The sequence below is a fragment of the Blastomyces gilchristii genome, assembly GCF_000003855.2.
Source record: "Blastomyces gilchristii SLH14081 genomic scaffold supercont1.8, whole genome shotgun sequence".
NCBI classification, from domain to species: Eukaryota; Fungi; Ascomycota; class Eurotiomycetes; order Onygenales; family Ajellomycetaceae; genus Blastomyces; species Blastomyces gilchristii.
Window position 1 is genome coordinate 186,533 of NW_003101675.1, and position 18,529 is coordinate 205,061.

Consider the following 18,529-nt stretch of genomic DNA (forward strand, 5'->3'; position numbering starts at 1 on the left):
CCAAATATCAACTTAATCGCATTAGGTGGGAACCTTTGGAACCGCGCCACTTTCCATTTATAGACTAGCGTGGATATGTAAGACTTGGTGAACGCGGCTCTAGCCATCCGTCCCAAACGGGCTAGCGTAGGGTTACGCCCGCACACTCCCTCCGCTCCAAAATATTGTCAAGCAGAACATCTTGTTGTCTTCGAATCTCGCATCGGTGCAAAAGTCAACTTTCGACAACGGTATCCATTTCCACCAGCAGCCATGGGTAAGCATTTTTCGATTTTATCCTGAGTTTATTTCGAAGATTTGTTGTTGATTAAAAGCGACTTGCGTTTGCTGAGGTGGAATACTGACACTATTCTCTTCCTAATCTTCCCAGGTATCGATTTGGACCGTCACCATGTCCGGGACTCCCACCGCAAGGCGCCCAAGAGCGAGAATGTCTATCTTTTGCTTCTCGTGAAGCTCTACCGCTTCCTTGCCCGTAAGCTAAATTCCCGCGAAATTCCTTGAAATTGAAGAAGAATTAGGGCAATAAAAGGCGACCCAGCAATCAATTTGTGAAAAGTACAAAACCATTTTCTAAAATCCAAACAACACAGGCCGTACCGACTCCAACTTCAACAAAGTCGTCCTACGCCGTCTCTTTATGTCGCGCGTCAACCGTCCTCCCGTATCCCTCTCTCGAATCGTAGCTGCCGTAGGAACCAAGGAAACCGCTGAGGCAAACAAGGGAAAGACCATTGTTGTTGTTGGTACCGTCACTGATGACAACCGCCTCCTGAACCTCCCAAAGATGTCAGTCGCAGCTCTCAGATTCAGTGCTACCGCCAGAGCTAGAATCGAGAAAGCCGGTGGGGAGACCTTGACTCTCGATCAACTCGCGCTTAGAGCCCCAACTGGTGCCAACACGTTGCTGCTGCGGGGTCCCAAGAATGCCAGAGAATCCTTCAAACATTTCGGATTCGGCCCACACAGTGGAAAGGTTAGAGATTCTCCAATGGATACATATTTGCGTCATGTTTGGTTATTCGTGTGCTAACTCGCTCATTTTCATCTGTGTAGAAACCAAGAGTCGAAAGCAAAGGTCGGAAATTCGAACGGGCTCGTGGTCGGAGACGGTCTCGTGGCTTCAAGGTTTAAGGTGTTTTTCTATGGGTTCTTGTTTGGGTTCAGCAAAATATGTGAGGCGGTCTTGCGATATTGGCCACTATAGGTTTCTAGTCAGATTGAACAAGCCCATCATGAGTGATGTTTCACAACTTTTTTACCTCCCTGGAGCTCCTGAACCTTTTGTTTGTCCTTTTCTCAGCCTCGTATTTTATTACGTCCAATTTCAACCGGATTTTTTCTCTGTTCACCGAAAAGAAAGGAAAAGCGATGCAGCAGTAACAAAAGAGTGTCTTCCAGGTGAAGCGCAGGAAAGTCTCAATCTAGTCCAGCCAACAGGAAGCATGCGTAATCAACAGGGCGGATTATTTTCAAGGACTCGCAAGGTTACAAGGGAAACAACAAGTTCTCATTAATTTATATCCTTCCTGCTTTTTGTTTGCTTTTTGTTTTGGGAGGAATATCGATCATATGCTATTGTATCAGATATCTGAAAGAATTGTTGCCCCCAAGAACCTATATGCTTAACTTCTGATGTTTCCAGTTTTTTCCACCCTCACCTTCAAAGTAATCGCCAGCAGCCTGACCATTGCCGCGAACTAAATATTTGTAGATAGTCAAGCCCTCCAAGCCTACCGGACCCCTCGAATGAATCTTGTTCGTACTAATTCCAACCTCTGTCCCAAACCCATATCTCATACCGTCGGCAAACCGAGTACTCGCGTTCCAATAAACACCTGCGCTATCGACACCAGCCAAGAAACGTTCTGCAATAGGCCTCGAGGAGGTTAAAATTGCATCTGTGTGTTTCGACGAGTGTGTATTAATATGGTCGATGGCGGCGTCTACAGAGGTCCCCGTGGACGACGGTGAGATTGTTTTGATTGCGAGGGTAAGGTCTAAGAACTCAGTGCTGTAATCAGCCTCGGTTGCGTCCTGCAATAGTGCAGATTGTTCCCCCGTAAGCTTTTCGAGGAGAGCCTGTTTCGATAAAGCATCGCAACGAAGGATGATGCCTTTTGAGAGCAGGGCTTCCACAATGGGCGGTAGTAGAGTCGACACCGCATCTCGGTCCACCAAAAGTGTTTCCACGGCGTTGCATGCGGCGGGGTAGCCGGTTTTGGCATCGATTATAACTTTCGTTGCCATTGACAAGTCGGCGTCTGAGTGAAGATATATCGAGCAGATGCCATCAGCATGGCCGAGAACGGGAATTTTGGTGTTATCTTTCACGTAGCGAACGAGGTCATTGGATCCGCGAGGAATGACGAGGTCGATATATCTATCCTGTGCAAGAAGGGGGAGGATGGCATCTCTCGTTTTAACGAGTTGGATAGAAGCGTTCGGAACTTGCGACTGGGATATGGCTTCTGCAATGACATTGGAGATGGTTACGAAGGATTCAGTCGATTCCTTGCCCCCTTCAGGTTGGATTAGGTGTCAGAAGGATATCTCTCACGACAGGGTATAGAGTGGTTTAATGGAATAGCAGTCAGTACCTTTCAGAATAGCGGCATTTCCGGACTTAATTGATAAAGCAGCGATATTTACAATCACTTCTGGGCGTGCCTCAAATATTATAAGCAATACTCCGATGGGACATGTCACTCGTTCGAGAATGAGGTCATCGTCCAGAAGTGTTCGAAGAGTAACCTTCCCAACTGTCAATTCGTTAGCACCGTTTAGAGGGCAGCGCGCCAGTACAATGTGCGCATGAGATTGAGAAGAATAAGTGATTCAGAAAAGGAATATAGGGATTAACCGGTGTGCGACTTACTGGGGTCTTCCAGTTCTCGCACATCCAGAATGCCCTTCAACATGTCTTCGTATTTCCCGGGCTTTGCCAAATCCAATCTCTTAATGAGGCTCATGCTCAATTCGCCATTCTCTGCAGCTTTAGTAGCAGCTTCGATATCTCTCGCATTTGCTTTGAGGATCACATCTTTTTGCTTTGACAGCGCGGCGTACATCAAGTCCAAAGCCTCATTCCGAGCGGAGTTAGACAGCGTCGCAAGGTGTCGAGAGGATTCGGCGGCAATTCTTGCCGCCTGATGAGGCGAGGATTCTGTAAGTGACATTATTGTATATCAATGGCAGGCATATATATAAAAGCTATGCTATGGTGGTTGATGCAGTGAGGCAAAATGCCATTGAGCGCGGGGTAATTTATTTAGTTGCAATATTTATTTTGTCCGATCGAGAGATTGGTACACCGGCTAACTAACTACTGGAAGCTGATTCGCTAGTTAGTTATTTAACTACCAGCCATTATTAAGATTATTATTCTCACTCTCGAACTTCGGTCAGAATCTTCAACTACAGTAACTACATATCCTCTGACGCCAATATTTTGTTGAAGCATATAACCCTTGATTATTTCTTTTTTATGATTTTTCAGACCTATCCAAAAGAGCTGGACAGAATAATAATAAAAAAAAAAAAACAGAATGAGAGAAAGCTCGCTGCTATCTAAGTTCTTCCAGATTAGCAGGCCAGCAAGACAGTTTGGGGGCCTCTCTTTAACCAGGAACTTCGACGTCAGGGTGTAAGTCATGGTATAGTAAGTACATGTACAGTACAATGAGCTTGATGGAGTCTTTAGATCGACCTGCGCTAGAGGCACGAATAGGAAAGGAAACCAGTTTATTACTCTCTATCAAGCTTGTCAAGCAACACAAGCAAGAGTTTGTGCACGAGCTTATCGCATTATTTTTGCAGTGGTTGCAAATGTCATCTTTGAACAAGTAAGGCAATTTAACGTTATTTAGGGATACTGTACCCACTGTGCTGTTAGCCTCCCAATAGAAAAATCACCGGAAAACATCATCTTCTATGGGGCATGGGTGCCCCTCGATCAAAAATTGTGTGTTGTTTTGAGAACATACAAATGCCCGGGCAGAGTGGGTTGGTGAGCCCTGGACATTGATGGACAGAGGAGAACAGAATATATCTTAAATAATAGAAATGTCACGATGGCAGTATTCTGCCAACAACGGACCCTTGAGCTTTTAATGGCAATATCTATCAAAATGTGCCAGCAAAATAGCGACGTTTTGGTTAAGATTACATTACATATAGGGGTTGTCTTGCTGTTCTAAAAACAGCCAAAAAAGCACGAGTGCTCATTGAAACGAAAAAAAAAAATATTCTCAGGATCACACCAAAATTGCTCAATTTTTCCCAGACCGGCTCTGCCAGATCTTAGCTGGGAAAGAATCTGGATACTTCGAATAATCCTTAGTGGTTGACGTCGAGCCTCCATTTTCCGCCGGCGGTGTGCCTTCAATTTCTTCTTCAGTTTTGGCCCCGGTCAAATCAATCTCGTCTACAGGAATAAACCACGGCTCCTTCCGGCCAACAGTGAACCTGTGCCCAATATACAAGACGACAAACAATAAAGTACCCACATACGCCGTCATGAAGTCTGAGACATTCCACTGAGAGGGGAAGAATGTGTAGAAACCATTGAGGAGGCCAACAATGGTAAAGAACACGATGCAGAGCCATGCACCGGGTTTACCGCAAATTGAAACGTACGGCAAAGTTTTATGGTCGATACCCTGGAATTCTAGGGCCTTGCGGAACCGAAGATACGAAAGCGAGCACAGAATCCAGGAGAAGTAAGCGGCCATGTTGATCATATTAACGAACCAGTTGAACACCACGCCCGCACCAGAGCTGACGCTCAAGTACGCCAACAGCGCAATCACAGCGCAGCTCGTCACAGCGAAATAAGGGACGCCCCAGCGATTTGTCTTGGCGAATATTTGGGGGGCATTGCCTGCCACGGCCAGCGAGTATATGGAGCGAGAGGCCAGATACATGTAAATGTTGCCGGCAGACCACGCGGAACACAAGATGACGGCATTCACGATGTGGTCAAGCACCTTAATTCCCGCATGCTTAATTCCAACAACAAATGGAGAAGCTCCAGCTCCAGCACCCCCAGAAGTGAGCTCCTCAGCGTTGGATGGGCATGTTAAGGTAACCGCCAGGATAGGGAGTACGTAAAACACGACGAGTCGAACGACAAATGCCTTAGCGGCCACGGGTATCGTCTTTCGAGGGCTTCTAGTTTCGCCACCGGTGGTAGCTACCATCTCGACGGCAAAGGAAAGCTGAGAGCGTCAGGTTTGTTGATTGTCATATGCGCAACCACAAAGAAGGGGGACCTTACAGGGAGAATAACGCTGACAAGTGTGCCAAGGAAGCTCACAAACAGGCCCGCGTTTCCCTCGATAATCCAAGTGTTCGCTGGGCCTGGATCATGCCAGTATCTGAACCCGACGCGGTCGCCAGAGGGGCCTCCCCCGGATGCCAGAACAATTGACAGAATAATCAGGCCAAGAAGAAGGGAAAGTTTGAGAGAGGAGAAGGCAAATTCGGCTTCTCCAGAAGAAGCCACAGGCAGATAGTTCAATCCGACGATGATTACCATTAGGATGGTGATAAATATTGCAACGTTGACCGGCGGATCCCAGTACTGAATAATGAGTGTCGCCGTGGTTATCTCAAAGGGAACCAGAATTGCGTATGCATACCAGTAATTCCAGCCCAAAGCAAATCCAAACGATTTCGAGAGGAAAGCTGTTGAGTAGAAATCCGGAGCAGCTCCATGTAGAGGGATATACGCTGCGATTTCGAGCAACAGAGTGGAAAAGACCCAGACGACGGAACAGATAATGACGAACGCAGACAGGGTCATCGCCGGGCCTCCTCTGGCCAAGGTGCGTCCAGAGCCGACCAGATAAGCCGTGCCAATGCAACCTGCGCGACTCCTGTTAGATCATTGATTGATTGGCCTTAAGGGGTTCGAAATAAAACTATTTTGACGACTTACCTCCAAGGGAAATCAGATAGAGGTGTCTGGGCTTGAGCCAGGCCGAATCTCTTTTTTCCTGAGGAGCCTCGAGGCCATATTCAACGATCCACGTCCGGTCCGCCTCCTCAATCTCGCTCCTCATTTGTTTTTCTGTCATGGCCAATGGCTGTGATATTGAACTGATAAACTGAGGTTTGATTCATAGCATCATCTGAATGGAGTTCAGAGACTTGAGCACCTCTATATACCACTGAGGTTTGACAGCTTATGTTGTGAATTCGATGGAAATGGGCTGAGCCTGCTTTGCCTTCCATATCCCCGGAATTTTGGAACTATTCATCGAAAATCATTCTCTCGTACTCTGTACTCTAGTCAGGGATTCCCCAGGTTTGAGCTTCCTCAGTGGCTGCCGGGAGAGCATCAGACATATGAATCCCCGTGGGGCAGTGCTAGTGCAGGCCCAAGAGACGAGACATTGTGGAGAGGAACATTCAACGAAACTGTTTTCGCCAACGATTAGTGGCTGGCGTCTCTGGCGGTATTTGTTCGCAAGCTGGGCGAGCGATGATCCCCCCACCTTCGTATTCTTCCAATAAAACTATCGGTAGGTAGCCGAGGGGGTGCGAGGGAGGGAAACAGGGCTCAATGGGCAGCCGAACTCAAGATGCCAAGTCGTTGCGAGGCTTTGGGCGGGGAAATCCTCCTCAAACCCATGAACAACTTTAACAAGGTTGGCCCATCCACACCCAGCATCACCCTTTGTGAGACTCCATAAATAAGGTAATTAATTTAAGTAAAAAAGAATGTCCGGCGAAGGCAAGCCTCCCTCTGACATGACAGAGGCAATCCCTCCCTATTCTCCCGGCGCCTCTCCGGGGGCCAAAGACCGCCTGATACGCCGCCGGGTTACCGTTGACGGCCGTGTCCGTTCTGGATGCTTGACTTGCAAGACCCGCAAAAAGAAGTGCGATGGACAGATCTCCAGCGTTGACAACCGCTGCAGAGCCTGCATCCGCCTGGGGCTCGTCTGCGAACAATCGCCCCTGCGAAAGGTGGCACCACGACGTCGGACGCTGACAACAGAGGTAGCTACTACGCCAGAGAATATCAGCAACAAGCAGCAAGAGACCCAGAGCCAGGCCCGTTCTGACGGCAAGATGGGCGATTCTCAAGATCAAACTCCTCCCAATTATAGCGAAGACTCCCTGAACAGTATAGAACCACTGCTGCTCAAATACTTCCTCAGTGACGTCGCACCACTCTGCTCAATCCTGCAACAAGATGGTGCTAGCTTCTGTTCTGTACTGCTGCCGATGGCCATCGTCGACTCCTCTCTATTGCACGCTCTCTTCACCTATGCTTCCGTCCATTTCGATGCCACCGCGCCCGTTTCAACGGCCATCTCTCCCCGAACAAGGCTGGGGTTTGAGACTCATGTCGCGCGCGGCATCTCAAACGCAATCGCTCGGAATACCGTAACCGAAAGCACTGTGGCCTGCGCGCTGGTCGTTAGCACCGCTCATGTTATCGGCGGTGACACATCTCGCTGGCTCCTACACTTGCAAGGTGCGGGACACCTAATAAGCCACCTTGGTCCTCCACGGCTGCTCAAAATCCCCGATGGAGCGTTTCTTCTGCGATATTTCGCGTACCATGACATCATGGCCGCCTTGAGCACTGGACGACACCCTTCGATTGAGGGCGTATATTGGGCTCTCAATATTGATGGAGATGTCCATTCCGCGGATTCCTTCGTGGGCCTCGCGCATCATATATTTCGCCACATCACGAGTATCTGCGCGTTCGTTGCCGACACCTCTGATCTCGACGCTTCTTCGAGTTGCGATCGGTTGGCGAACGAAACTCTTCGGGCAGAAACCATCGCTCATGCACTTCGCTCACAGGATTTGCACCTCCAACTGAGGTATACAGATAACTATAGCGAAGCCCTTGTCCACCATGCAGAGGCATTCCGGTTTGCCGCTCTTTTCCATCTCTACCGCCGATTACTTCATATCTGCGGTCCAAGTGCCATCTACGAACAGCACATGGTGGAGTGTGTGCAACGTATATTCAGTCATGTGTCCCTAGTTCCGTTGAACCTATATTGCGAAATTGGATTACTCTTTCCCTTGTTTATGGCGGGAATAGGCGGTGCCAACGATGCAAGCGCCGTTCATTACATCCAAAACCGCCTCGACTACATCGAAACCTGGACCAAGTTCAAGCATGTAACAAGGACCCGGGAACTGTTGCAACTGCTTTGGGATCAAAAGCGGACAGATTGGGAGGTAGTGCTCCGGGAATTAGATTGGCATATATCTCTGGCCTAAATTCCGCCAATGGTGTGAACGTTTTCGAGACAACGATATTTCCTGTTTGGACAGTCGACTATGAATTTTATTTTTGCCTCGTGGTGGCGGGTTCGGCGCATCTGGCGCGCAATTTCCATGCCCAGAAAAAACCAAAACCCCACCTGTAGCTTAGCACTGTGCATCTGCAAGTAACATTGTGGAGAAAGCGGATGGCTCAGCGCAGGTAGTCATCAAGAATGTCGGCTTGAATTCAGTGCTCCAAGTGGTACCGCAATTCCTCCGTGAGAATGACAAAAAGACAGTTTCCTATCGTTGAAAGAGGGAGGGAAGTTGCCAACACGGATTTTACCTTTTCCCTTTATTTTTCTTACCCAGACAAATACATTCTCCTGGTCAACATGACTCCCCATCACCGTCCTCTATATTTCAACGCTGGTGCACAATCCTGCTCCAGCAAAGGGTTCAACTCCGCCAAATCAGTGAATGCTTTCCATACGCAGCTCGAAGATTATCACCCATTTCCCCTCATGCTGTTGCCTGGTGCGGCAGAGGATATTGGGGTCAAGGCCATCTACGCGAAGAATGAAACCAACCGACTGGGACTCCCGGCAGTCAACACTCTCAGCGTGTCATGGGCAATTTTTCGAGCTGTAGTAAATCGTTTAGGGTTGCTGGAGGATGCTACTATCAAGGCAGTCAGGGCTTGTCTGTCTGAAGAACCCGTTCCTCTCTTCACTCCCTCGGAGGGCAACCACGGGCAGGCTGTGGCTCATATAGGCTTGCTCCTGGCAACACCGGTTCAGATCCACGTCCCGGTGCACACAAGTCCTGAGACCATCGCACTCTTGCACATCAGAAAAGCAACAGTTGTCCAATCTAGCGGCTCTAGCTGCGACGCGCTCTCAGAGGCGCAAATTGCCTCCCAATGAAACAATAGCATTTTGATTCAAGAGGATGCTAGTTTAGGCTATCATGAGATTCCACAGGTATAAAGATATTCCTATGCTCCTCAAACTTCCTGATTCCATTCAAGAACAACACTGATAAGCAATCATATTTGTACAGTTAATTACTGAGGGTTACTCAACAATTATGCATGAGATTGACTACCAGCTCGCAGGTGAGCAGCTGAGCCTTGTAGTCTCTCCTGCTGGGGCTGGATCGCTCGCCCAAGCAGTTGTGGCCCACTACAAATCATCAGAAAGGAAATCTACAGTCTTCATGGCAGTTGAGCCAGACACCGCTGGCCTTTTGTGGAATAGCTTGACTAATGGGAAACCCGCGATCGGGAAAACTAGTTCAACCATCATGACTGAGCTAAAGTGTGGGAGACTTTCTGAGACCGTGTGGCCACTTCTAAAATGTGGAACTGACGCAAGTATAACAATCTCTGACTACGAGGCCCATCGGGCGAGCCTTGAGCTACAAATGCTAGGCATTGCAGGACCCAGTGGTGCAGCCAGTCTAGTGGCTCTTCGTGCGCTCAGTGAATCAGACAAGTCTCAGTTGGGGCTTAATCAGGATTCTATAGTAGTTTTAATATGCACAGAGAGGGGTCCCATGAACTTCAAAACTCTGAAAGATGTTGCTTCTGACAATGTAATTGACTTGACCTAGACATTAGTGCAAATTGGCTCTTCAAATCCTGATTTCAGCTCCATTCCAGGCCCGGGTGAAACCTCGATTGCACAATATATCACTGTGTGGCTTCAGCATCGCAACATCGAATACCATTGGATTGAGCCAACTCCAGGGCGACCTTCCGTTGTTGGTATTGCACGCGGCTCTGGTGGAGGCAAGAGCCTCATGTTCAATGGGCATATTGACACTGTCACGCTCCTAGGGTACAATGGCGACCCTCTTAACCCTTTAATATCCGATGGGAATCTTTATGGCCGGGGTTCTGCGGATATGAAGAGTGGTCTTGCTGTTGGCATGGTAGCCATCGCCAATGTGAAGGGAATGAATTTGAGGGGAGACATGATCCTCGCGGCGGTTGCGGATGAGGAGTCAGAAAGTCTTGGAATGGAGCAATTACTGCAAGCAGGATGGCGTGCGGATGCTGCCATTATTGCTGAACCGACCGAGATGGCTCTCATCAACAAGCACAAGGGATTTGCGTTATTTCAAGTTGATATTCACGGCGCAGCCGCTCATGGATCTCGTGCGGATCTCGGTGTCGACGCCATCTGCAAAGCTGGATATTTTCTCGTCGAGCTTGGATAAGCTAGCAGCAACCATCCCTGGCTTTAAGTTTGACCTACGATCGACTTTCTCATGGGCCCCCTACTTCATCCAGCGGGAAGACGAACTTGTTCAGCTTGTGGCCAAGCACGCAGCTCGGACGACAGGGGAGACTCCTCAAATAAAAGGTGAAACTTATTGGACAGACATGGCATTACTGGGAGAGGCAGGTATTTCAGGATTGATCTGGGGCCCGAAGGGGCATGGGCTGCATGCCAAAACTGAGTGGGTTGAGGTCGAGTCAGTACGACAACTTGCGGAGTCGTTTGTGGCAGTTGTAGGAGGCTTTTGTAAATAGATAGAATATGATATTCAGCAGAATGTTACTGTATTATTTCTAATGTCGCCGCTCCTTTTCTACGAGGCATACACCACAGAAAAAGATTGCTTAAACATTGATTTCCTAGGGTTTTCGGGATGTTTCATCGGCGTGAGTGTTGATCATCATTATCAGGTCTCAATCTGATGATATTCTCCATTGGAAAACAATAGTAAAAGGCGTTGGATTTGGCTTATTTCCTAGTATATTTTAAGCGGCAGGCTGGTAGGTACTAAAGTCATATTCAACATCGTAATCCTCCGCATCAATATCACCATCGGAAAGCTCGACATCCTGCAGATTTTCGCCATCATCTTCTTCCTCCTCAGTGAACCCATAGTCCTTCTTTTGGATTTTCTTCCAGGCGGCGATTGTTTGCTTTCGTGTGAGGTAGAATGGGAGCTTGGAGAGTGGAACGCAGCCAGTATCTGTCACCTCAACTGTCTGTCCAATAGAACTGGCGGTATCGGTGGCCATATCCACAGAATAATGTGAATAAAGAATACCATTCCTTTCTGTGCAATGACTGTTTGACCTGGCACAAACATAGGGTAGTCCATCCATGTGGGGGCAAAGGTTGCACCCATGCTATACCCGCATGCATCAAACCTCTGCTCACGGAAACCATTCTCATCAGCCACCCGAGCGTAAGCCTCAGCAACCTTTCCAATTGGTCTCCCGGGCTTTAGAGCTTCCATGGCAGCTTTCATCTGCAATACGTTGACCTCATGCATACGCCTGGCTAGTTTTGTAATACCGCCAATTGGGATGGTTCGCATTAAACAGGCATGGTAGTGTTTGTATACACCAGCATGTTCCAATGTGACCTGTCGTTCGATTCTTGATTTGCCGGTGGAATATCGAGTCAGGACTCCTTTGTTTCCAGAAATAAGGATATTCTCGTTTGCTGGATCGTCACCACCACCTTCATAAACAGTGCCTACAATTTCCCTCCACAGGCCCCCTTCATAGGCTCCAGGCTTTGCTAGCTTTAGAGCGCGGACAAAAGCAAAGTCAGCCAGATAAGCGGCTTTGCGAATTTTGTTCATCTCAGTTGGAGATTTGATAATGCGCAGCTCCTGGCCGAACAAGTTGCTGTGGTCAACCAGGGTGCACAGACCCTCTACAGCTTCCAGAAGCAGCTTTCCGATTCGAAGGTTCAGAGTGCAGGAGTCAGGTTCGTAGCCGATTCTTTTCGCTGGCGAGTTGATGCCAAACTCTTTCAGCACCTCAGGGACCAAAGAAACTGGGTTGCTGCTGGCGGCGTCGCTTCGGATAAGAATATCTTCCCGCTTCAAGACTGAAGTATAGAGTGCCTGGCGGAGGTCAGGGAGACGTGTGATTAAGCGCATTCTACCATCGTTATGGAAGTACATCGCCTGGAAAAAGACGTAACCAAAGGTGTCGAATCCAGTGAAGTAGTAAAGAGACTCTTGCTTGGTCATGATGAAGCCATCAAGCTTCTCTCGCTTCATAATTTCCAACGCGCGGTTCCGCCGTCCCTGTAACTCCTCCTCAGAGAAGTGGAGGGCCTTCTTGAAGGCTGGGAGTTGTTTGAGGTTGGCCATTTTCGAGCTAAATTGTGATTCTTGAGTTGAGGAATAAGGACGATTGTTTACAAGCAGAAAAAAGGCATTGTTCGTTTGGCGTCCCCGAAAAATGGAAGGAAAGGAAGCATTTGAACGGTTTTATAGAAAAAGGAATCCTTGGGGAGCCAGGGGATCGAGCGAACTGGGACCAAACCGATGCTGCTGTGGCCCTATTGCGAATGTGAGTGCATCCACCAGCTCACGGGGCCAACCTGGTGAGAAAGCCGCCAGATACGACGAAGACAAGCGTTTGGTCAGAGACTCAGGGGCTGAGCGATTCCCAGTTTCCACAATATTGCCCCGCGCACCATGGCCGTCTGGCCCTGCGGGTTAAGTTGAACATCGGCATATTGTGGATTAGCTACTGTCGTTAGAATATGCTTTAAGCGGTCTCAAATGGGCATATAGTGGAAGAAATACAGGAGGAATGCGGAAGGGCGAGTACGGCGGGCAATTAGAGCATGCTCTCTTAGATACGATTGTGTAGCTCTGCGGGGTGGGTGGGATTAGTGCGTCCTGATTATTGTGGGGGAATTCCTCCAAAAGTTATGACGATGGGCTGGAGATGCAGTGGAGACGTTGCAACGGAATGCCCGGTTGTGTTCTCTTGTATTCTCGGCGGAACTGGCGGGTACCTTGGTGTGCCATATTATTGTATGATTTGATTGCCGTCTGTCCAGGCAGCTGAAAGGTTTCGTTGAATGGTTGGAGCTTCCTTGGGCCCAATGCCAATCCAACTCCAGCAACACGGCCTTCCAACTAGCTCCCTGATCACATCACCAGGGGTTAAAAAAAGAAAAGGAAGAAAAAGAAAAAGAAAAAGAAAAAGAAAAAGAAAAATCGTTGTAACTACTCCTCACACCCTGACAAAGCCTCGACAGCCCTCTAAATCCCCAGCTCCAAAACACCATGCACGCTTTCTAGCTCGAGGGGATGCCACTACACACTACGATGACACGCAAGGCTTTCAAATTTGTTTCATTTAAAAAATAAAAAATAAAAATAAAAAAATATGGCAACGCAGTGTAGTAGTACCTCCTAGTATATAAACACAATACAGCTAGAGCCTGGAACCAGTTTCTATTAATAGTAACTGTCGCGCGAAACCCAGACGCGCAGAATTCAACCAAAATTTACTCCTGCAGGTAAATCACGGCGTCGTCCTAGAACATCCCGTCTCTCACAGCTTTGAGACAACGGTAAGAGTTCCTGTCTTCTGGATCAAATACTCATCAATGGCAACGTCTTTGCCGGCTTCTTTGCCGTAGCCAGATTCCTTGATCCCTCCAAACGGGGATTCTGCAGCGGAGGCATTACCTAAATAAAATGTCAGATGCGGACTCTCGAGAGGAAGAGCAAAAAGAGGAGATGCCGAACCTGTATTCATGCCAATCATACCAGCTTCAAGGCTCTCGAGCAGTCGCCAGGAACGGTTGACGTCGCTGGTGAAAAAATAGGATGCGAGTCCCATGGATGTATTATTTGCTGCTTGAACAACCTCCTCCTCAGTTTCAAACCTGTAGAGTCCTAGGAGAGGACCGAAAATTTCCTCATGAGTCGTCAGCATGGAGGAGGTCATCTCTGAGATAATTGTAGGCTCGAAGAAATAGCCCCCAAGGTTACTGGGGCGTTTCCCACCACATAACACTCTACCCCTTTTGGAGACAGCATCAGCGACGTGTCTCTCCAACTTCTCGATACCTCGGGGGGTTGTGATTGCGCCCATTGTGGTAAAGGAGTTAGCACCATGGCCAACGCGAAGCTTCTGCGTCGCCTTGAGCGTCTTCTGCGCAAACTTGTCATACACCCCCACTCTGGACATAGACTCTGTTTGCATGCGTGCAAGCCTGTCCAGCGGTGCGCCACTTAAGTATCATGAGTGCAGCAACTGCTTGGTCGAGGTCCGCGTCATTGAAGACAATGAATGGACAATTGCCGCCAAGTTCAAGTGTTACCTTTTTCAATCCATCAGAACAGTGGTGGGCCACAATTCTTCCCACAGCAGTGCTTCCAGTGAAAGTTACTTTGCGTACGAGAGGGTGCTTGCAAAGAGCCTCACTGACCGAATGCGTATTAGTGTTGTCGGTCGTGATGACATTCAGAACCCCGGAGGGAAAGCCAGCACGTAGAGCTAGGTCTGCCAGGGCCAGGACACTGAGGGGAGTCTCCGGAGATGGCTTGACGATCATAGAGCAGCCAGCTGCCAGAGCAGCCGCAACTTTACGAATGATCATGGCGACGGGGAAGTTCCACGGTACCAACGCAACGCTGACTCCAATGGGCTGCTTGACTACGAAGGTTCGGCGCTCAGAGACGGATGGAATGGCGATGGAGCCTCGAATCCGTTCTGCTTCACCAGCAAACCACCAGGCAAAGCCAAGTGCATAATCGACCTCTCCGCGTGCCTCCGTAATTGGTTTGCCGGTTTCGTACACAACTAGCCGTGCAATGTCCTCGCGACTATTTGTTATCAGATCGTACCACTTTAGAAGCATTTTCGCTCGTTGGCGTGGGTTTACATGGCGATATTTGAGGAACGCGGTGTGTGACGTCGTGACGTATTCGTGCACGTCTTCAACCTTGTTGGCTGGGCATGTAGCGAAGATTTGTCTGCTCCCAGGATCTGATTAACACTCAGCAAAATATATACTTTCATCGCTAGTACATCGAGCAAAAATGGCTTGCAGGGTGCATTGTTCACCTTCGACTTCAAAAGTCTCCCGTGCTCCTGATTGGACCCATTTGCCGTTAAGCAATGAGCTTTCATGGAAAAGGGCCCGATCGTCTAACTACAAAATTTGTTAATATTCATCCGTGTCGCAAGAAGAACCTCAATGTGTCTTGACTCACTTGGAAGAGCAATTGGTGAGGCATGATAATGTCTTAACAAGGCTTTATCTCTTGCAGAATATAGATAGGGATGTGTCCAAGCTGTTGCAAGGTTTTGCTCCGAGGTGCTAAATAACTATCAACAAGCCTTCATGGGAGATGTTCAACGCGATGTTCAGAGAACTTCGGCTTCTTTTTATGTCGTCCACTCATTATCATTGTTCTCTCGCTCCGGTTCTTCCCAGGCTTTGACCGTCCCCAGGAACATGGTTTTGAGAAGTCTGGGATTGCTCTGGGCAGTTCGTTGGGACGCGGAGCCCAGAAGCTGTCCGGGTCGATGATTGCCCGCCCGTTACGCTGCAAAAAGTGGGGTGTCCTTCGCTCCTCTTGGCCTTTTCCTTTAAAGGTGCGATTTACATCTCCCCATTGCCAGTGGCGGAGAGCAGGATGGTCGAGACTTGTTGTCAATGTTGAGTCATGCCTTTAAAGGAGATCCGGGATGCATGGCGGCGCCCTTCGAAAATTTTCCCTTGAGCAAGTGATGGGACCGAAGATACACAACTCGAGGATATGATCACAAACTTGATCATGGCACCTCTTCCAACTTAAGCCTTTGGAGGTAAGTCTATCCCGAGTCATGCTGCTCGTGGCGCCGAATTTCGATTTTGATTTTGAATTTCTGTTGGCAATCGCCTAGTTTCGGGAGGATTTCTATTTAAATATGCCGAGTTGTAGAAACTAACCTGGCTTCTTTCTCAGCAGTTAGAAAATGGGAAAATATATAAAAGCTTCAGTCTCTTGGTTTCAGGCTCTCCTCTGATCTTCGCATCGAGTATCTTCTATATTTCATTCAGAGATTCGATCTCGTTCTAGATACTGGTATTTCTCAGCAACAATGACTGCCAAAACTCCCCATCCGTTTGACCCTCTTACCCCCGAAGAAATTTCCAGAGTGCGTTAACCCGATGTTCCCTTTTACACTGTCTGTCTACCCCATTACTAAGAAAGAATCCATCGCAGGCTGGACGAATCGTTCTTCCGCACTTTGGCGGGCAGGATCCCAATTTTCGGGTCATCACGTTGCAGGAGCCGCCCAAAACACAGATGATACAGTATCTCGAGAAAGAGCATCGCAAGCAGACCATAGGAGAGGTTCCCACTCGTTCTGCACGTGTTGAGGTTGTGGTGAAAGGCCACAATGACACCAACGAGCTCTTCGAACTCTTTGTTGATCTCGACAATGACATAGTATCCCACAAGCAGCATCGCAAGGGAAAACATTCCTACATCGATGCGGACTATATGAAATCAGTTGAGGCTGCTTGTCTAGCCAATGACGAAGTGCAGGTCGAGATACGCTCCCTTGATCTTCCTCCAGGATCAACTGTTGTGGTGGAACCTTGGGCTTATGCCACAGACGGCATGAATGACATGACCCAGCGAGTCTCCATGGTATGTTTATTGTTCATGTACCTGCACTGAGTTACACCCTGCTCTCTCTTTTCCTGCTAAAAAATCATTCAGTGTTGGTTCTATCTCCGGTTTGAAGATAATCCAAATGCCAATTACTACTCATACCCTCTCGACATATGTGCAGAGGTCTCGGAGTCCCTCCAGGTCACCAAGGTATATCGCTTGCCGACAAAACCACACGGAAGAATCAATAATGAGCAGAAGCCCTTCGATCGCCGGAAAATTCGACCGACAGCAGCTACAGAGTACCACCCTGACTTGAGACCAAGCCCAAGGTCGACTACCAAACCTTACCAGGTTGTTCAGCCAGAGGGCCCATCATTCCGTATCGGTGGAAATCACGTAGAGTGGGAGAAATGGAGCTTTAGAGTAGGCTTCAACTACCGGGAAGGATTGACATTGCACGACATTCGCTACGATGGCCGGAGCTTGTTTTACAGGCTTTCGCTTGCGGAGATGTTTGTACCTTACGGTGATCCACGGGCTCCCTACCCTCGCAAGGCGGCATTTGACCTCGGAAATGATGGTGCAGGAATCAATGCCAATAATCTACAGCTTGGCTGTGACTGCCTAGGTAAGTACAAGCTAACTTCCTACTGTGCTTATCATTTTACCTTGGACTCTTATGCTAACCCGAGTGCACGTTTCAAAGGGACCATCAAGTATTTTGACGGCTACCATAACACGCCCTCTGGGAAGCCTTTGAAAATGCCAAACGTAGTGTGTTGCCATGAACAAGATGACGGCATCCTGTGGAAACATACCAATTTCCGCACTCAAGTTCCTGTGGTGGCTCGCTCTCGTATTCTCGTTTTACAGACTATCATTACAGTGAGCAACTACGAGTACATCCTTGCCTTCCATTTTTACCAAGATGCGTCGATTTTTTACGAAGTCCGTGCCACTGGTATCCTATCCACCGTTCCCGCCGACCTAGACACGAAGGCCAAATTTCCTTACGGCACCACTGTGGCACCAGGGGTTCTAGCGCCATATCACCAGCATCTCTTCAGCCTGCGCATAGACCCAGCGATCGATGGCTATTCCAATTCCCTGGTCGTTGAAGAGTCAAAGGCCCTTCCTGTGGGAGATCCTTCAGTCCACAACCCATTCGGTGTAGGCTATACCACCAACAGTCAAGCTGTCGAGGAAGAAGGGGGTTTTGACCTTGATTTCACTAAGAACCGGACCTTCAAGTTCCTCAACGAGAGCAAGATCAACCCTGTAACGGGTACGCCGGTTGGATTCAAGCTTCTCCCTGCTTACAGTCAAATGCTCCTCGCCAATTCCGAGTCATACCATGCGAAGCGCTCAGAGTTCACTAAGCATGCCATTTGGGTAACTCGCTACGAAGACGGGGACCACTTCCCCGCGGGCCGATATACCATGCAATCTACTGGCGGTGACGGTATCGCTTCTGTAATTGCCAAGCGAAAAGAGTCAAAAGCGGCCCAGTCAGTCAGAGATCAGGATATAGTCATCTGGCACACATTCGGAGCTACCCACAACCCTCGCATTGAGGATTGGCCGGTTATGCCGAGCGAGAAGCTCGTGGTTGGGCTCAAACCCGTCAACTTCTTTTCTTGCAATCCAGGCTTGGATGTAGCTCCCTCAACTCAAGAGAAGAACAAGAGTGTTTTGTACACTGGGGATGAATCCGAGCCAGCATCATGTTGTCACTCAAAGCTATAGTTCTTTTCTTGAAATCACTTCCTCGTTAAGAATAGACAAAAACACAATTGCTCATAATGCAAGAATAGACTAAATGGCATTATTGTTATTAACGTATTAGCCAGGAAGCAATAGTTTAATATATTATAAATCCATTGAAGTGCAA

General features: G+C 48.4%; 9 protein-coding genes across 10 annotated transcripts; 5 read left to right on the plus strand and 4 right to left on the minus strand.

The window, feature by feature from the left end:
• Window positions 1–27: 27 nt before the first annotated feature.
• BDBG_04823 (glutamate-5-semialdehyde dehydrogenase) lies at window positions 28–3,302 on the minus strand. Its single transcript, XM_002624913.2, has 3 exons — window positions 2,879–3,302; window positions 2,601–2,762; window positions 28–2,522 (listed from the first exon to the last, which is right to left on the minus strand). The coding sequence occupies exons 1-3, from the start codon at window positions 3,177–3,179 to the stop codon at window positions 1,618–1,620; spliced, it is 1,368 nt and encodes a 455-aa protein (XP_002624959.1). The 5' UTR covers window positions 3,180–3,302; the 3' UTR covers window positions 28–1,617.
• Window positions 87–2,872, plus strand: BDBG_04822 (60S ribosomal protein L18). The gene is made up of 4 exons (XM_002624912.2): window positions 87–256; window positions 371–475; window positions 594–976; window positions 1,057–2,872. Exons 1-4 carry the CDS (start codon window positions 253–255, stop codon window positions 1,132–1,134), a joined length of 570 nt encoding a protein of 189 aa, XP_002624958.1. The 5' UTR covers window positions 87–252; the 3' UTR covers window positions 1,135–2,872.
• Window positions 3,303–3,976: 674 nt separating the features above from the next.
• On the minus strand, window positions 3,977–6,821 carry BDBG_04825 (proline permease PrnB). Its single transcript, XM_031721851.1, has 3 exons — window positions 5,942–6,821; window positions 5,279–5,868; window positions 3,977–5,219 (listed from the first exon to the last, which is right to left on the minus strand). The coding sequence occupies exons 1-3, from the start codon at window positions 6,078–6,080 to the stop codon at window positions 4,272–4,274; spliced, it is 1,677 nt and encodes a 558-aa protein (XP_031578343.1). The 5' UTR covers window positions 6,081–6,821; the 3' UTR covers window positions 3,977–4,271.
• Window positions 6,727–8,256, plus strand: BDBG_04826 (uncharacterized protein; the record flags this gene model as incomplete). The annotated part of the gene is made up of 1 exon (XM_002624916.1): window positions 6,727–8,256. One exon carries the CDS (start codon window positions 6,727–6,729, stop codon window positions 8,254–8,256), a length of 1,530 nt encoding a protein of 509 aa, XP_002624962.1.
• Window positions 8,257–8,636: 380 nt separating this feature from the next.
• BDBG_17064 (uncharacterized protein) lies at window positions 8,637–9,167 on the plus strand (the record flags this gene model as incomplete). Its single annotated transcript, XM_031724869.1, has 1 exon — window positions 8,637–9,167. The coding sequence occupies one exon, from the start codon at window positions 8,637–8,639 to the stop codon at window positions 9,165–9,167; it is 531 nt and encodes a 176-aa protein (XP_031578344.1).
• Window positions 9,168–9,330: 163 nt separating this feature from the next.
• BDBG_17065 (uncharacterized protein) lies at window positions 9,331–10,464 on the plus strand (the record flags this gene model as incomplete). The annotated part of the gene is made up of 2 exons (XM_031724870.1): window positions 9,331–9,768; window positions 9,856–10,464. The coding sequence occupies 2 exons, from the start codon at window positions 9,331–9,333 to the stop codon at window positions 10,462–10,464; spliced, it is 1,047 nt and encodes a 348-aa protein (XP_031578345.1).
• Window positions 10,465–11,011: 547 nt separating this feature from the next.
• BDBG_04828 (peptidase M24) lies at window positions 11,012–12,369 on the minus strand (the record flags this gene model as incomplete). The annotated part of the gene is made up of 2 exons (XM_031721852.1): window positions 11,012–11,312; window positions 11,348–12,369. The coding sequence occupies 2 exons, from the start codon at window positions 12,367–12,369 to the stop codon at window positions 11,012–11,014; spliced, it is 1,323 nt and encodes a 440-aa protein (XP_031578346.1).
• Window positions 12,370–13,124: 755 nt separating this feature from the next.
• Window positions 13,125–18,529, plus strand: BDBG_04830. Of its 2 annotated transcripts, XM_031721855.1 has the most exons (5): window positions 13,139–15,838; window positions 15,979–16,171; window positions 16,240–16,671; window positions 16,744–17,266; window positions 17,345–18,529. In XM_031721855.1, exons 2-5 carry the CDS (start codon window positions 16,115–16,117, stop codon window positions 18,382–18,384), a joined length of 2,052 nt encoding a protein of 683 aa, XP_031578349.1. In that variant the 5' UTR covers window positions 13,139–15,838; window positions 15,979–16,114; the 3' UTR covers window positions 18,385–18,529. The 2 variants fall into 2 exon arrangements, with proteins under 2 accessions (XP_031578348.1, XP_031578349.1); XM_031721854.1 differs by having other exon boundaries at window positions 13,125–16,171.
• BDBG_04829 (succinate-semialdehyde dehydrogenase) lies at window positions 13,571–15,264 on the minus strand (the record flags this gene model as incomplete). The annotated part of the gene is made up of 5 exons (XM_031721853.1): window positions 13,571–13,707; window positions 13,768–14,155; window positions 14,196–15,013; window positions 15,092–15,179; window positions 15,241–15,264. 5 exons carry the CDS (start codon window positions 15,262–15,264, stop codon window positions 13,571–13,573), a joined length of 1,455 nt encoding a protein of 484 aa, XP_031578347.1.

Bases quoted from the DNA above. Each gene is read 5' to 3' on its own strand.
- BDBG_04822 (XM_002624912.2), top strand. The intron at 476-593 runs GTAAGCTAAATT...CAAACAACACAG, and splicing joins GCTCTACCGCTTCCTTGCCC to GCCGTACCGACTCCAACTTC. The intron at 977-1,056 runs GTTAGAGATTCT...TCATCTGTGTAG, and splicing joins TCGGCCCACACAGTGGAAAG to AAACCAAGAGTCGAAAGCAA.
- BDBG_04823 (XM_002624913.2), bottom strand. From the start codon at position 3,179: ATGTCACTTACAGAATCCTCGCCTCATCAGGCGGCAAGAATTGCCGCC. The intron at 2,763-2,878 runs GTAAGTCGCACA...ACGAATTGACAG, and splicing joins GCGAGAACTGGAAGACCCCA to TTGGGAAGGTTACTCTTCGA. The intron at 2,523-2,600 runs GTACTGACTGCT...TCCAACCTGAAG, and splicing joins AAATGCCGCTATTCTGAAAG to GGGGCAAGGAATCGACTGAA.
- BDBG_04825 (XM_031721851.1), bottom strand. From the start codon at position 6,080: ATGACAGAAAAACAAATGAGGAGCGAGATTGAGGAGGCGGACCGGACG. The intron at 5,869-5,941 runs GTAAGTCGTCAA...GGAGTCGCGCAG, and splicing joins CTATCTGATTTCCCTTGGAG to GTTGCATTGGCACGGCTTAT. The intron at 5,220-5,278 runs GTAAGGTCCCCC...TGACGCTCTCAG, and splicing joins TTGTCAGCGTTATTCTCCCT to CTTTCCTTTGCCGTCGAGAT.
- BDBG_04830 (XM_031721854.1), top strand. From the start codon at position 16,115: ATGACTGCCAAAACTCCCCATCCGTTTGACCCTCTTACCCCCGAAGAA. The intron at 16,672-16,743 runs GTATGTTTATTG...AAAATCATTCAG, and splicing joins TGACCCAGCGAGTCTCCATG to TGTTGGTTCTATCTCCGGTT. The intron at 17,267-17,344 runs GTAAGTACAAGC...CACGTTTCAAAG, and splicing joins GCTTGGCTGTGACTGCCTAG to GGACCATCAAGTATTTTGAC.